Source organism: Lissotriton vulgaris, chromosome 12, assembly GCF_964263255.1.
Source record: "Lissotriton vulgaris chromosome 12, aLisVul1.2, whole genome shotgun sequence".
Taxonomy (NCBI): Eukaryota; Metazoa; Chordata; class Amphibia; order Caudata; family Salamandridae; genus Lissotriton; species Lissotriton vulgaris.
In genome coordinates this window covers 550,118,293-550,135,952 of record NC_141700.1, presented here as the reverse complement: position 1 = coordinate 550,135,952, position 17,660 = coordinate 550,118,293, and the positions used below count along the sequence as shown (strand labels likewise).

Sequence of the window (17,660 nt, the reverse complement as noted above, 5' to 3'; positions counted from 1 at the left end):
TCCTGCAGTGTTAGGTTCTAATTGGCTTCGCTACAAGAAAGAGGATGTGGCCAGAGCTGTCGACAGTGGAACTTGCAAACCGGGTTTCGAATCCCGACATTGACTCCTCCTGCTGTGATTCTGGGCAACTCACTTAACCAACGGTGCTTAAAAAAAGTAAGCTTTAATGCAAATGTTCTGATTGTCATGTAAAGCGCTTTGATGCCCATTGGCCAAATATGCGCGATATCAAGCTGCCAAAAATTAGGCCCTACAGGTATGACATAGAAGCTGATGCTTGCCATGTCTCTTACTGTACGTGTTGGGAGCGGAGTGCTCGGTCCCCGTGTTGAGTAAGGAGGTACTGAGCCGAGGCACAGAACACATAAACGGGACCGCAGTCACTTGTATAACAAAAAAGACTTTGAAGGTCGCCTCAAATGTGGACTTGAATTTTCTTGAATGTATGCGTATGTGCCTATGCCCGCTGTCACATGCCCACATGTAGTGGCACAACTGGAGGAGACAAGCTTTGCAGTTACTCCCTCTCACGCCCAATTCCAGAAGCGGAAGGATTAGAATGTGCGTCTCAGGGTGACAGTTTACAACTATCAAGATAATACCCTATCTGCAGTGGTACATCTTTAACTTTTTTGTTGTGCTATATGATGTTTGTTTGAATGGTTTAAAGGTCACCAACTGTCATGTCCTTGTAGCCGGACTGCCGATACACGGGACACAGGTAAATGTAATGTAAATGTAAATTGATACTTGTATAGCGCACTACTCACCCGCAAGGGTCTCAAGGCGCTTGTACGAATACCGCTGTGGAACCCATCCTGGCTTTCCCTGTGAGGCGTCCACTCCTGGGCACCCCCAAGGTGGAGGCCAGGCATCCTTAGCATTGTGGGGGCCGTTGTGGAGATTAAGCAAGCTATTGCCCAGAGTCACTGAGTGGGACTCCATGATTGGAATAGGCACCGAGGCGAGAATTATCAGGCCCGTGAAATTTTTGAGCCCAAGACCCGCCGAGGCGGGGAATTGAACCCTGGTCCCGGGCTAGACCTCTGCATCAGGGTCTGCCGCTCTAATTATTGAGCCACACTTCTCCACAGGTGAGTGTATGCAATCTTCTTTATTGTATTTGCAGCAGCGAGCCTCAGCACGTCCCGTCCCCTTGGTCAGCCCTCTTTTGTGTCCCTCCCCTTCCTGTCCCCTAACAGGATGTGGTGTCCGGTGACCTGGTCACCTCCCTCATGACCCACAGGGTCCTAGTGTCCCCTCCTGTCCAGTCGCCCATCTGTCAGGTCACTACACCTCCCCCCTTGTCGCAAACAAATCTTTGGTACATACAAACAAATCTTTGGTACATTTCACTAGACATTGTCACCCCCTTCTATGTTGACAGTATTTTCTGATGAAAAGAGAGAGAGAGAGAGAGAGAGAGAGAGAGAGAGAGAGAGAGAGAGAGAGAGAGACGGAGACGGAAAAAGTGTGTCCACAGGTCTCCGTTTCTTTGCATCTCCTCAATCAGTCTCTTGGGCTTCTTGCCTTCTCTTTTTGGTTTTTGTTCTATTAAATCCTCTTGTGCTGCTTCCCCTTGGGTGTCTTTCTTCAGCCCATGTTTCGGCCGCTCCTCTTCTTTTGTCTTCAATTCTCTAGAGTACGACTCACTCCTGGTGATGTGGTATTGTCCTGCTGACGCCGTTATCATTTGCCCTTCCGTCTTTTGCGAAAGTGCTGTCTGACTTCCGTGGTTGTCTTTGTCGGACTAGCGCAGTGTCTCCTTCTTTCGCTTTCGCATCTGTTGCATGTCTCCTCCGATCAGCATACGCCTTCATTCTTGTTTTCGCTTCTTTGTCTCTTTCAGCTTTGTCTTTTTGTTCCACCCTTTCCACTTCTTTCACTTGGGGCAACCTCGTTCTACTTGATCGCCCCAACACCAGCTCCGCAGGGCATCTTCTTGTGGGGCTGTGAGGGGTGTTTCGACAGTCTCTCAGCACCTGACATAGTGCTTGTCCAATTGAGATCTGTGTTTGCTTGTTGCTCTGTATTGCCTTTTTGATCATTCCCATAGATCGTTCGGCCATTCTGTTTGCTTGCGGCCACAGAGACGCTATTCGTCGATCTTTGATCCCAAGGTACTCCATGAACCTTTTGCATTCGTCACTAGAGAATGGTGGTCCATTGTCTGTTTGTTGTGTCTGCGGTGACACCCATGCTGCCAATATGTCATCCAGAGCTGGCAAAATTGCGTTGGCTGATGTTGATGCCACTTGTCTCACTATGGGGAATCTGGAGAATTCATCTATTACTACCAGTAGGTAATTTCCTGCTTTCAAATGCCCGTAGAAATCAGCTGCCAGCTCTGTCCATGCTGCTTTTAGAAATGCGGACATTTGCAGTGGCTCCTGCTTTGATATGGGCCCCATTATTTGGCAGATGTGACAGTGCATCACACTTTCTTCTCCCATGTTGTCAAGTCCCGGGAACCATACTTTTTCTCGCACCATTTTTTTTGTTGCCACAGTCCCTCTATGTGACTCATGTGCCAATTCTGCTGTCCTTCTTCTCAGCGTCCGTGGTATTACTAACCTGGTGCCTCTCATCACTATTCCGTTCTCGCTTTCTGATAGTTCTTCGCTAATCTTTTTGAACGCCAACAGCTCTTCCTTCAATACTTTTCCTCCCCAGCTGCTGTTGTTGTTGGCGTGCCTCCACCTTTGCTGTTTGGTCACCTTCATTATGGTCTGCATGGTGATGTCTTGTTTTGTCTCTTGTTCTAGTTCTTTCATTGTTATCGTTGCCGGTGTGTTATGCTTCAGTGCAAAGTTTAGATGTTCCTCCGCCATGGTTGTCGCTTGGGACACTTGTGGTAGGGTTTGCATTGATATATCGTCTGCTGTATTGTGTTCCTTCCCCGGCTTGTGTATCATTTTGAAGTTATAATCCATCAGCCTTGTCCCCCACTTCTCTATCCTGGGCGGTCTCTTTCCGTTTGGGTGTCCGTATGTTGTTATCAATGCTTGGTGATCTGTTATGATTGTGAACAGCTTTCTGTGGATGACCATGTGGTAGCGTTCACACGCCCACACTGCCGCCAAGCTCTCTTTTTCCGGCTGGGAGTATCCTTCTTCTACGTTTGATAGACTTTTGCTCCCATATGCCACCATATGTCTTGGGGAATCTTTTCCTTGTTTGTGTTGTGCCAATATTGCTCCCAGTCCCACTGGGCTGGCATTTACAGTCAGTTCAGTGCGCTGCTTGGGGTATTCTTTTAGGATGCTTCTTTTCTCTGGCATGTTGTATGTTATGGCCATGAGACCCATTGTCTGAGCTGTGATGATGCTCAGCAAACATGGCGCCGGTATGTCGCCCTTCAGCACATGAATGTCCTCTTTGATCTTTTGGTCTTCGTGTGTCGGCTCTTCTGTAAATTTCCCCATGTTTGTCACTTGTTTCCGTGACCCCCAAGTGAAAACCTCAACTCGGAACAGTCTCGACGTCTGCTTTCTCTTCATCTTTTCATATTCCGATACACACATGATGTTACATGTTGCACCGCTGTCCAAGACAAACTTTGTTTTGTGTGATCCTACTCCTATAGTCATGTACTCTGTCTTTTTCATTTTGCTTTTGCCCACCAGGCACCTTCTTTTTCCTTTTTCATCTTCATCCGTTGACTTTGTGGTAACATCCGTCATAAGATAGAGTCGTTCAGTCCTTTCTTCTTCTTCTTCTTCTTCTTCTTCTTCTTCTTCTTCTTCTTCTTCTTCTTCTTCTTCTTCTTCTTCTTCTTCTTCTTCTCCTGATTCTAGTGATGAGCTCCTTGTTTCTGTTTCAACATGTCTACTTGTTGACACTTGCGGTCTCCATAGTCTTCCTCTGTCGTTCCTGAACTGCACTCCCTGGCGTACGCTGGCATAGTCATTTCTCCCGTTCCATTTATTGCACGTCTGGCCAAATGTTAGGCATGGGCCTCGATGTGGAAATTTAAGTCCACACCTGTAGCATGTTCCTTCATGGTGTTTCCTCATGGCCTGTTCATTCCTGTCTTTTTTCCAGCTGCCCGCACAATCTTGTTCCACTCGTTTGTCTTTTCCTCGCTCCATTTCCTTAGCGTGTGCTGTCGCTCTTGACTCCGCTCTTGCTAGAGACGGGATATTCTCTAGTGACGTTGGTTCTCTATTTCCTACTTGTGGCTCAGACAACTTGAAGGGTGGCGGTCTTCTGTATTGTGCATTTTGTCTTTTTGGTTTAGTTTCTGCCATCTCATCTATTCTATGTGCTCTTCCTGGCACTCTTTCGTGTGCTCTTCCTGGCACTCTTTTGTTGTTTCCCGTGCTCTTCCTGGCACTCTTCTGTACTCTGTGCTCTTCCTGGCACTCTTTGTTTGTTTCCTGTGCTATCTCTTCTTTTCTGTGCTCTTCCTGGCACTCTTTTGTTGTTTCCGGTGCTCCTCCTGGCACTCTTCTATTCTCCGTGCTCTTCCGGCACTCTTCTATTCTCTGTGCTCTTCCAGGCACTCTTTTGTTGTTTCTTGTGCTCTTCCTGGCACTCTTCTATTCTAGGTGCTCTTCCTGGCACTCTTTTGTTGATTCCTGTGTTCTTCCTGGCACTCTTCTATTCTTTCCTGTGTTTCCTGTTTCTTTGACCTTTTCTCTTTGTTGTTTCTCCTTTTTAAAAAAAAAAAATTTAATTGTATTTGCCTGTGCTTTATTGCTCCTTTGGTGCTTAAGTCGGCACTTTTTGGCTTTTCTCGTTTTTCTCTGAACCTTTCTTTAGCTTCTCTTGCTCTTATTTCAGTCTTTTAGCACGTTTCCTTCTTTTTCTTCTTTTGCCTGACTCTGTTATGGCAGCTCTGTTGTTTCCAATGCCCTTTTCTTTTGATGTCCTCTTTAAAATGGCCGCCGCTCTTCCCGCGAGATTTCGCGCTCGAAATCTCGCTCTCGCCTGACTTTAAAATGGCCACCCACCACGCTCTCGCCTCCTATTGGTCCAGCCGCCTGGATCTAAAATGGCCGCCGAGACTCTCAGCCTCTCGCGAGAGCTCGCGCGTCTAATTTCGAAGCTTCGCACTTACCGCAGATGTTTCTTTCCTTGCTTCAGAGGCGGTCGGGTGGGCTCCGATATCGCTCCTCTCCTCTATTCTTATTTTAACACCTTATCCAGGGTGGGCACCTGGTTACTCCTGATGGCAAGGTCAGCATGCGAACGTCGATCCACGCGTCGATCTACACGTCGATCTGCACGTCGGCTTGTTTCCCTTCGTCGCCAGTTGTCATGTCCTTGTAGCCGGACTGCCGATACACCACACACGGGACACAGGTGAATGTATGCAATCTTTTTTATTGTATTTGCAGCAGCGAGCCTCAGCACGTCCCGTTCCCTTGGTCAGTCCTCTTTTGTGTCCCTCCCCTTCCTGTCCCCTAACAGGATGTGGTGTCCGGTGACCTGGTCACCTCCCTCATGACCCACAGGGTCCTAGTGTCCCCTCCTGTCCAGTCGCCCATCTGTCAGGTCACTACACCAACCTCTGATGCATGCCCAAAAAATGTGGCTATTGTTAAATGCCTGGCTCACAGCCACGCCCCCAGAAACACCCCTAACTGTCCACCCAGCCTAGTTAGTGAGTTTTAATTTCCCATTTAAAGCACTGCTTTAAATATGTTAAATGTTTTTAAGGCAGCTAAAGTGTAAGTGTCTTTTTGAAAAACAAAATAGCAAATGACACTGACACCCAGGGTATGGGTGCATTTTTCTTTTTTTGCGGTTTGTGACTGCCATGATTTCCCTGGTGGACCTGACCTGAAAAAAATATACATTCCACTGCCTGCTCTAAGAAGGGCGGGCGCCCCGGTTTGATGCACCTACAGCGACAACTCTAACTCCAGTCATTGTAGGGTTTCCAATGGCAGACCCAGCTGTTATGACCCCCTTTGAATGAGAAGGTCCACAAGACTCAAAATAGAGCGGGCAGGCCATTAGTTTGGTGGACATATATACAGAGTAACCCTGGGCGTAGTGGGCATAGTGGGGCTTCGCGGAGCTACGTGAAGTGGGCGAGAAACTACGCCCACCTCCGCACTCCGCGTAGCCCCACTACGCACCACAGGCCTCCCTCCCGCCCTCCCTAAATACTTTAAATTACATCTGTAAATGAATTAAAAGGCACTTACCTTGCCCGCCGCTGCCCGCCGCGTCTCCTCGGCACCCTCTCTTCATCGCGGCCGTCTTGGGTAATAATGCGCATGCGCGGGCGGCCGCGCATGCGCATTTCTCATGAGAAATGCGCATGCGCGGCCGCCCGCGCATGCGCATTATTACCCAAGACGGAAGCGACGAAGTAGGGGGCCCCGGGGACGCGGCGGGCAGCGCGGGCAAGGTAAGTGCCTTTTAATTCATTTACATATGTAATTTAAAGTATTTAGGGCGGGCGGGAGGGAGGCGGGTGGCGGCCAGCTACGCTCCGTCTGCGGAGCGTGCGTAGTGCCGAATTCTACGCCTGCTACGCAAAATGCGTAGAAGCCGGCACTACGCACACTCCGTACAGAGTCACCATAGTGCTATAAAAAGATGTAAGCATAGATCCTCCACTTGATTAAAAAATAATAATAAATATAGCTGCAGATAGGTAATTAATAGTTTTAAATATAATTTGGAAATGCGATAGTTTGACCATCCATATCAGATTTATTCATTTTTATATTTTAGAAACATACTATTTTCTCCCCACTAGCATATAATTGCTAATAAATAAATGTATTTTCCTCTCTACGTGAGTAGGCCTTTTTCGGAAAATAAGCCAATGCTGCCAGTACAGTGGAAGCCTGATAAGAGGAATGTGCATACATGAAAATGATTGAGTCCTGGGGCCGTATTACATAAAGTGCCCCGGGGGCGCAACAGGCGTTTGTGTCCGCTTTGCACGCCCCTAGGGCACTTTGGCGTTACAGAAGGGGCCGCAGAAGCTTGTGCGGCCCCTTCTTTAATACCAATAGCGCTGGCACACATAAAACCCCAGGGCTATATTCAAGGGCGCATTCCCTCATTTACATGGGGGTGTGCCCCATGCAAATGAGGTAATCCTTTTGCCTCTGTGCCTGCACTGTATTATCAACGTGGGCGCAGAGGCAAATAAGCCCTCAGCAGGAGCACTGACAGTGCACCACCAAAAGCTGGTGCGCTGTCAGTGCGTCACCTGAGAGCAGCTCTCTGCAGGGGGTAAAGGGGGTCCTATGGACCCCCGCCAGACATTTCCTTATCTTCGGGCATGCTCACTGACTGCACTGCCTGCAAGGGGATCTCTAATCCCCTTTAAAAGGGCAGGGGGGTTGCCGCCTGCACAATGAAAACACAGAGTGGCTTCTAAGCAGCCACTCCGTATTTCACTTGATTGTGCTGCCCCCAGGGCAGCACAAATACATGGCTGCCCCCAGGGCAGCACAAATACATGGCTGCCCCCAGGGCAACGCATTTCCCATAACGCGGCACATTTTCCTTCATTGCACCGGGTGCACCTTTTTAAAGGTGCGACCAGCACAATGAAGGAAAACGTGCTGCATGTGTTATGCATCAACAGGTAAACGTGCCTACAAGGGATTTTTTTCTCTACTTATTCTCATGTATTTAAGCAATCATTCAGTAATAAGCTCTAAACAGTAGCTTACATTAAGTTATTTCAAAAGCTGAATTACTAATTTCAACATGATCAGATCTGCAGAAAAATATTTCAAACGGGTGTATGCTTCTTGAAACACAAAATTATGTTGAAACAATATTAAAGGGTACAAAAAATATTAAAGGTTAAAAAAATACTACAAATATGAATATACATCAACACACTGTGACTAAGATTTAGAAGTTATTTGTTACTATAGTCGTCTCATTGCCACTAATGTGGTCACCTATTCCAAACAATATGTACAAAAGGAAATTGTGACAGATCATACAGAAAATAAATCACAAAGAAAATAGGTGTATTGCGGCCCCAGGTTTTCGTTTCTTGCACTCTTGCTTTTGGCCCTTTGTGTTTTGCCTTCGTATGTGGTCTTTGTAAACCTGGAGTGGTTTGTTTTTCATACGGGTATGCTGGTTGCCTTGGTATTACCCAGGCTGCCTTCTCTATTCTAGCATCATTGTAGGGTCTGCCAAGGCCCAAGGGGTTCTCATCATAGATCCACAGCTGTCCTCATTGATCAGCAGGACCAGAACCTTTGCATGGTAACAAGGGAATTGGAGGGACATACATCACTTCTTGTATATATTATGTTATGATATGTTGTTTATCCGCAGTGAGAAAGTCTGGATGAAAGATGCCGCTTCAAAGTTCAGTCCTGACAAAAGTGCCAGAAAAATAACACTTCGAAAGTCGTCATTATGATGAGCAGATATCGATTCATCGGGATTATGAGATCTGCAGTATTTTTTACTTTCGCCTAGAAATTCCCTGGGGGAAATTATGGGCTAAAATGAGGAACTACTGCGAATTGGATGTGGTTCCCCTTAAAATTCCTTGCAGATCAGGGATTCAATTTAGAATATGGGTTAATACTGCACTACACTGAAGTGTGGCTTAATGGTTAGAGGCGGCAGACCAGGGTTCGATTCCCAACGCGGCAGGGTCTTGGGTCAAAATGTCTGCGAGCCTGATAATTCTCGCCTCAGCGCCTACTCTAACCTTGGGTCCCACTCTGCAAATCTGGGCAATAGCTTGCTTAATCTTCACAACGGCCCCTTCAACGCCGGGGATGCCTGGTCTCACCTTGGGGGTGCCCAGAAGGGACCATCTCACAGGGAAAGCCAGGACGGGTTCCCCAGCGGTATACAGCGCCGGGACGCCCGCGTTGTGGGCAGCTGTGCGCTTTACAAGTATACAACATTTTACATTTTACATTTTTTTACCCTCACAGTTAATGGGACAACAGGTATTGTTGACTCGAGGGGTGCCGGATCAACACCACTACATTCAGAATTCTCGTAAAGAGGCCATAAGTGGTTTAATTTCAAAACCCTTATATCATAGAGATGCATAGGTTCTCTCAAAATTGGCAACACTGAATAAAAAAAAAAAGAAAAAGCATTTATATAGCGCGATGGCTACCATAAGGGATCCCAGCGCTGGGGTTGGACGCGTACAGAGAGAGAGACCATGATTAAGTGGGATTTTGAAAGAACCATGTTTTAAGGAGTTTCCGGAAGGGCAGCAGGTTGGATTCCTTACGTATGTAAGGGGAGAGTGCGTTCCATAGTTTGGCAGAGTTGTAATGAAAAGAGCGTCCGCCACATCTAGCTCTCTTTATTTTTGGTAGTGTGGCGAGAGAGAGGGACGCGGAATGGAGACTTCGGCTAGGCTGGTATGGGATAATCATGGAACGACTGATTGTTGGCCCCTTCCCCAGAAAGCCTTGTGTGTAATGCACATGGCCTTGAACTGGATTCTCTCCCTGCCAGGTAGCCAGTGAAGGCTTCTTAGTGCAGTTTTAGCAGATTGTCGAGAAGGGATTTGGAGAAGTAGACGAACTGCACAGTTTTAGAGAATCTGGAGCTTGGAGATTGTGAGTTGGGGGGCTCCTAAATAGATCGCATTACTGTAATACAGGCGAGAGAGAATAAGAGCCTGAATCATAACTCTTCTTGCCTAGAATGGGAGGAGTGGAAGTATCTTGCGAAGCATCCTCAGTAGGCCATAGCAGGTGGCTGATAGTTTAGTTGCCTGAAGCTCAAAGCTGAGCAAGCGGTCCAACCGGCGGTACGGATGACGGTGGCAGTGTCTCTCCCGATCCGTTTTGCGGTACGGCAGCTTGTGGCAGCATTCCCCGTTTATCTCACTGAATTTTTAACAATTAATGTGTGTTTCACGCTACTGAATTTTTAAATATTTAATTGTGCCTTATTGGGAATTTTTAAAGGGGGGGCTTGGCACTATCTTGTCGAGGAAGCCTGGGCTCAGTGTCTGCTCCTGCCCGCTCCGGTCCGACGCGGTAGCTAGTACCGTTGCGAGGAGGGCGGGACAGGGAGAGCCAGGTACTTCTGCATTGTCATTGGAGTGGTTAGCGCTCTAGTTGGAGGCAGAGAAGGGCTATTTAGCCCTCATGCATCTGCGGACGCGCAGCAGACGCGCAGTAGACGCGCAGCAGACGCGCGCAGCGGGAGCACCGCAACGCGCCGAAGAGGCGCCAAAGACAAGCCCGTCTGCGCCCGTCCGCGGCTGGCCGGGGCCTGGTGCCAAAGACCCTGGCTGTTGGTCTACAAAAGTCAATTCCGTTAGGCGTATAGGATATACAAGACAGAATTGACTAAGTCTGCAGACAGCGCCATCTCCAGGCTGTGCATTAGAAGCCTGGCCTTGCTTGGAAGGCCCGTTTTCCTGTCGGCACTGTCAGTTTCAGGTTCCTCCCTTCCACATGGACCATACCAAGTTGCCCCTCATTGATACTACACCTAAAGGGTGGAAGAATCTGCTATGTAATATCCGTTCGTTGCCTAAGCATTCAGTGGAGGTATGGGATCTCACCTCCACAGTCCAACCGGAGCTGAGCTTCCTTACCGAAACATGGCTTAAGCCTCATTCGGTTCCGGCTATCACACTGGGCATTCCGGAAGTATTTAAAATGCTTAGGCTGGATAGACCTTCCAAAATTGGAGGTGGTATTGCCATCATTTATAAAAGCGGGATTACCATCTCGATTCTAGACCAGTGCAGTACTGCCAGTATGGAAGTATTGGTTTTTAGGATTGATGCTCCTACAAGGGCCTGCTGGAAAGGGGCGTTGGTGTACCGTCCACTTGGTCCAATAACAAACTTTTCTATCTCATTAGTTGAACTGTTGGCCTGGCATATCAAATCAGGCGATAACTTCCTATTGGGTGATTTTAATGTGCATAGCGACCTTATAGAGAATTCTGATGCTCAGACCTTTCTGGCGGAACTGTCCCTATTAGGACTAGTGCCGCATAGTAAGGGTCCAACTCATATAGCGGGCCATACATTGGATATGATACTTTCTAACTCGTCCAAGATCGTATGTGACCCCCCAAGCATGTGAACTGGTCCTACCATTCTGTTATAGAATTTTCTATGCATGATATGACAAAATCAAAAAACTGGTCTCCGGCATCATCTTTTTCGCGTAGACAGTGGCATAAGGTTTTATTGGAAATTTTTCAAAATGTGTTCATAGAACCTCAATTTGGAGTATCAGATAACATTGAGGAGGCCTTATCCAAATATAATTCAGCTATTACCAATGCTATTGATTTCATAGCCCCCATGAAAACCTGTATGAAACGTTCTACCCAGAGTCAGGAAGCTTGGTTTACCGATCAGCTGCGCTTGCAAAAGCAAGCATGTAGAAAGCTAGAAAGGGTCTGGAGGAGTACACACACTGAGGAGGATACAATTTGCTATCATGTCTCTCTGGCCAGTTATCATAAAAACATCAAACTTGCTCGGAAAACTCATATAGCTTTTCAACTAAAACAGGCTGGTAATTCATCCAAAACATTGCATCAGATTCTACAATCCTTCATTAAGCCTAAGGCTTGTGAAAGTCTTGATCTGCCTTCACAACAGCTATGTGATGACATCTCCTTATATTTCTCTCACAAGATAGAGGTGATTTATGATAAGATCACTAGGACGGGCAGCCTAATGAGCAGCTCTGTGTCATCACAGACCTCTAAGATCTCTAATCCCCCATTATGCACTGAATTCCCAGCCATTACCTTGGCTGAGGTTGAAGCATTAATCGACCAGTTTAAGTCTGGCTCCCCCTCAGATCACATTCCTGCAAGAATGTTTCCATCCCTGGTCGAGCTGCTTGGTCCCATGATCCAATCTCTTGTCAATCTCTCCCTCACAGAGGGTCTGGTGCCGCAGGAGTGGAAGGTAGCCCAGGTAAGACCTATTCGCAAGAATTCCAATACTTCCTGGACAGAATTGTTGAATCTCCCGCCCATTTCTCTTCTTTCTTATCTGAGCAAGCTAATGGAGAAGCATGTTAACATCCACCTGTCAAAATTTATCGAACACACTGGAGGTCTAGATAATTCCCAGTACGGATTCAGGCCCAACTATAGCACCAAATCTGCACTTCTTTCTGTAACTGATAACATCAGAATGTCCCTGGATAAAAGGCATTCTATGATTCGGGTGCTGTTGGACCTGTCCGCGGCCTTCGACACGATTTCCCATGATATTATGCTCAGACGTTTGGAAGAGGTGGGGCTTGGGGGCTCGGCCCTGTCATGGATGAGAAGCTTTTTATCTGGCCGCACGCAGAGTGTTAACATCGGCTCGTTTTGTTTTGCACCTCTGGAGCTGACCAAGGGGGTTCCTCAGGTCTCCTGCCTGAGCCCTACTCTTTTCAACATTTATGTTGCCCCCCTCGCCAGTCTCATGAGGTCATACGGGTTTATTCCCGTGTCATATGCTGACGAAACGCAGTTCCTTTTTCCATTCAGCACGTTAACCATGGCGGTTCAACAGGGCTTCTCTGACGGAATGCGGGCTGTATCACAGTGGATGGTTAACAACTTCTTGCAGTGTAATGTAGGAAAAATGGAGGTGATGCTTTTCGGGGAGGCCCGCTGCTATGGACGTTGGATTGGTGGCCATCAGATCTGGGCCCAACCCTGTTCCAAAGCAGGTGGTGAAGAACTTAGGTATCCGATTAGGTCAAGATCTAACTTTAAAAGAGCAAGTAAATCAGACAGCTGGCTCTTGTTTTCATGTGATTGGATTGCTCCGAAGATTGTTCCCACTACTTCCGGACTAAACCCGGAAAACATTGGTCCAGGCTTTAGTGCTTAGTCGCCTGGACTATTGTAATGGGCTACTGATTTCGGCTAATGACACTTTACTTAGCAGACTTCAAGTAGTCCAAAATACAGCAGCAAGGCTAGTCCAGAATGTACCTCCCGGATCACCATTGCGCCCTCTTTTGGAAAAGCTCCACTGGCTGCCTATTCGCCAACGGATTAAACATGCTGTGTCATTCATAAAGCTCTACAAGATATGGGCCCCCCTTATTTGGCGGAGAAGTTTATACCTTATGTTCCAGCACGTGCTCTCCGTTCCAGTAATAAATCTCTTCTCCAAGTTCCCTCCATTAGGAGAGTAAGATTGGGAGGAAAGGCTCTTTCTTACCTTGGCCCTCGTCTCTGGCACGAACTTCCTGTTACTCTCAGATCATGTGCAGAACACATTATATTCAGAAAATTGATAAAAACGTTTTTGTTTCAAACTCAGTAAACACTCTAGGACCACCAACTCTCCATTACTGTCCGTTTGAGCGCAGAGATACTCCTTCGGGAGTCGATTCTAGTGCTATATAAAGCCATGAATAAATAAATATGCCCAGGCTTTTAATCTGGTTTTTGGGTTCTGGGGCGGGGCCAAGACAGTTGGACCAGAGCAGGTCAGGATTGAAAACTGGCGAGTTGCCTATAAGCATAAGCTCTGTCTTGTCCCATTAAGTTTTAAGCAGGATAGCTCCATCCATTTTGCTACCGCCTCTAGACATTTTCCAAGGAGGCCCAATGACTTTTCTGGGTGGTTTAAGGCCAACACGAGCTGTGTGTCATCGGCGTGGGTTACGATTTTTATGCCAAATGGACAGACTATCTCTGCCAATGGACGCATGTAAACGTTAAACAGTGTGGGGCTCAGGGATGATCCCTGAGGCACACCACAAATGAGGGACATACGTTTGGAAATAACATCGCCTTCAAAGACCTGAAAGAAACGATCTTCTAGGAAAGACTTGATCCATGTGATGACACCACCTGTCAAGCCCCAGTCCCTAAGGATCAGTATATCATAGTTGACAGTGTTGAATGCAGCACTGAGGTCCAGGAGGATGATGGCTGAAGTACTACCTTGATCCAAAATCCTCCTGGATTCCTCTGTTACTGCTAGAAGGGCAGTCTCAGCCCCATGCTGGGGACCGAAGCCTGTATGAGAAGAGTCAAGTAGATTGTTGGATTCAAGAAACTCTCCGAGAGTGGTATTGACGTGCCTTTCCTTGATCTTGCTAATCTTAGGGAGGAGGGAGATGGGACAATAGTACCCCAAATTGTCTTGATCAAGATTAGGCTTTTTGGAAGTGCCTTCACCATTGTGCATTTCCGAGCTGAGGGGACCACACCCGTGGTGATGGAGGCATTGACCAAATCAAGAATAGCAAGAAGGATTTTTTTTGTAATCAGAGTCAGTGCATGAGAAGGTGCGGAGTCCTTGGGGGAACCTGATTTTACCCAAGCCATAATAGCTTCTAATGTTATAGGGTCCATTAGGGGGATTTCCTCCGGGGCTGCTTGATTATGAGAGGCTGTGGCGGTGGTGGGCACTGGGGTTTTGTAACTGACAGTGTGAGCGTAGGAAACGTAAATATTTTGTATTCTCTGGTGGAACAACGCAGCCATGTTGTTACAGTGGGCGAGGGCACCGTCCATGGCTGTTTGTTGCACGGGTAGTTTTAAAAGGGTTTTGGCATTTTTGAAGATTTCCTTGGGGTAATTAGATGATTTTTTCCTCATAAAATGATGCTTGTGCAGCTTTAATTTCAGCTCGATAGGTTTTAATTGCGTCTATGTACTTTAATTTATTCGATTCTGCGTAGTCCCAGGAGAAGACAATTCAAGTAAATTTTGCTTTTCTTTTCAAGAGCCTATTAACATTCAATGGTACACTGAACGCTGAGAAGAGGCCACAGGACTCCCGCTTTGGCTACTCACTCGCTGCCGTCCCAGACCTCAACCATGACGGGTTCAACGATGTTGTGGTTGGCGCGCCACTGGAAGACAACCACCAGGGAGCTGTGTACATTTACCATGGATCCTGGAGAACCATCAATCCCAACTACAAGCAGGTCAGAACAGAGTGCATCAATGTCTTTACATATGAAATGGTAATCACTTGTGCTATAAATGTTTTGAACCCTACGCCATTTTGACCAGGCGCGCATGCAAACTGAGAGAAACTGGGTCTAGGTCAGAGGTAGTGTAAACTGACAGATGTAGCTATTGGACCTGTGGATGTCAGAAGCTATGTTACACCAAATTATGTGGCATGGATGACTGCATGTGACAAGGGGAATGCAAAGTATGTGGCATATTATTAATTAAATGCAAACAAGGTAGCGCATTCTGTGAAAATATCAATTATACAATTATAGCATACACTCATACTGATGGATTCAGATGAGTTAGAGGAGTCAGACATTTTTGAAAGAAATTTGAATATTCGGTAAATACTATTCAAAAAAATATTCACTAAAATGTACATATTTTATATTGCACAGGGCGCAAGGATATTAATGCTTTAAGACTGATAGTTATTTTTACTTGTTTTGCTGAAAGGCGCTTTAATATTCACAGCATCAGATTTAGAGAGAGGTGCACATTGTTTAGGAGCACTCAAATACGTGCTGGTTCTAGAACTTTGAATGTAAACATCACTTGACATCAACATTGACACAGAATATTTTCACGACAGGAACATCGATGTGTTAAGTCTCGTATTTATTTGTATGTGTTTTACTGAGAGGTACTTTTAGATTGAACACAATAGACTCAGAAATGTAATAAGTTTAGGGATCTTTCAGATTTTGTGTCTCCTTTTTAAATACCTGATATTCTGAGAATGTAGATATGTTAACATGAATTTACGTGAACGGTGAAACAATGCACTCTCGCGCCAATGAGTACATCACTATCGCAATCCTGAGTTGCAATTAAATATATGAGGTTTTCTGCCATACATCAAAGTGCTTCTCCAATCCACAAGTAGTTAGCATGCATTATGAAAATCAATACTATATGAGTCATATTGTCACCTCTTCAATGTACGCATAAAGTTATTGACAGCGGAAATATGAGCAGTAAACTATTACATCATGTCAGCAGCTACTTTGCAATCCGCATGCTACATTCTTAGTAACTTTTGATGGATTTGAGCTAAACACAAAATATCCTCTCCAAATCTACAGAATATATAGTAAATGATGTACTATTGTATTGTATTGTACTTGCATTTATATAGCGCTTACTACCCCTGACGAGGCGTCAAAGCGCTTTTTCGGCGAGTAGCACGCTTCTCCGGGACCCATAGAGGATTAGTGTTGAATTACTATAGTGAAACATGCAAGGACATTTTAAGTGGTGGATAGGTTAGTCAGTTATTTGGATTTGGAATGATAGCAGAAGGATAGTGGAGGACAAAGGTTTGTATTTATATAGCGCTTGTTGACGCACGCTATTCAGGAAGCCTACATAGGATTAGTGGTGAATTAATATGGTGAAATATGAAGTAATTTCAGTGGTGGATATTAGTCTGTTACTTGGAGTGAGGAGGATAGCGGAGGGATAAAAGGGGAAGAAAGATTTGCATTCATATAGCACTTGTTACCCCTCATGGGTGTTGAATCGCTTTCTGTGTCAAATGCTTGATTACGTAAAAATAGGAGTAGGTGAGGATTGAAATAATCATAATTCCAAATACATTAACTATAGTGTATTAACAAATATGTGAAAAAGAATTTATGATTACTCATAAATTCATGTTTTGAAGATGCTACCATTTTTTTAAGAGATATACAGTACCTGTCTGCCATTTCAGATCTATCATCCCGTGTAACATGCCTGCTTACCTGATTTGTGTAGTAAGACTGATTCTACGTAGTAATCAGTTCAGAGTAGGCCTAGCAGTTGAGATGAATTTGGTGTTGTGAGTCCAAGATATTCTAAAGCTACTAACAACCATATTCTCAGCACTGAATATAGGTGCAGAGCATTTTCGCCCAATTTCAAATCATAGATTCCAAGTAAATTGGGCTTGATTTCTAAATGTTGGCCAGACAGAATCCTCCATGTAATACTTGGAGGAATAAACATAGCCAAAACAATGCTCAAAGGAGGATACTGTGCTGTAGTAATAATGATAAAGATAATAATAACAAAGGCCATTATCTCACATTATTCCCCAATGTATAGGGGATAACTGAATCAGAAACAAAAGATCCAATAATAACTCATAATGTTATTTCCCTAGGGGTATTTCCATCCAGATTTTAATAAGACGTAATGAGCGACAAAAAGTGGAAACCCGGTGTGAAACTCACCTCTTCCTCTTAGTCATTTATATATCTTACAAATAACCAACATGTCATCGGATTAAATACAGTCTCCTGCCCAAGCACTCCACACATTACATCAACATAGACATACAAAGCCACAGTGCACCGCGACTGTAAACAGTTAATGCGGAAAGTGCCCAGGGATATCATACAGCGGTTCAGATCTTTTGGTAGTTATTAAGTAACACAATTGATGGCATAAACCCTGGTTCCTCTTTTCCACTGTCTGGTCCCAGCGGATAGAAGCTTCTGCACTCTCCGAAGGCCTGAGCTACTTTGGACGCAGTGTGTCCGGACAGATTGACTTGGATGGAGATGAGCTGGTGGATCTCGCAATCGGGACTGATGGAGCGGCCATCTTGCTCAGGTAAAGCATATCATTGAAATTCCTTTTAAACATCAAAAACTAATACCCTGAATATTTTTGGATAACCTTTTACTATACATCTGATGTGGTTTGACAATCATCTGCTGTTTTTTGCCTTGAACAAACACAGAAATCACACAGTGCGTTGTTTTCACGACCATGCAGTACATTTGTCT

General features: G+C 45.6%; 1 protein-coding gene across 2 annotated transcripts in view; it reads left to right on the top strand.

Moving 5' to 3' along the window:
- Positions 1–17,660, top strand: part of ITGA10 (integrin subunit alpha 10) — a 376,023-nt gene that overhangs the window by 238,932 nt on the left and 119,431 nt on the right. For both annotated transcript variants that reach the window (XM_086945363.1, XM_086945362.1), the window contains exons 14-15: positions 14,649–14,852; positions 17,354–17,484. In XM_086945363.1, the coding sequence (XP_086801489.1) occupies positions 14,649–14,852; positions 17,354–17,484 (335 nt within the window). The remainder of the gene's footprint in view (positions 1–14,648; positions 14,853–17,353; positions 17,485–17,660) is intronic.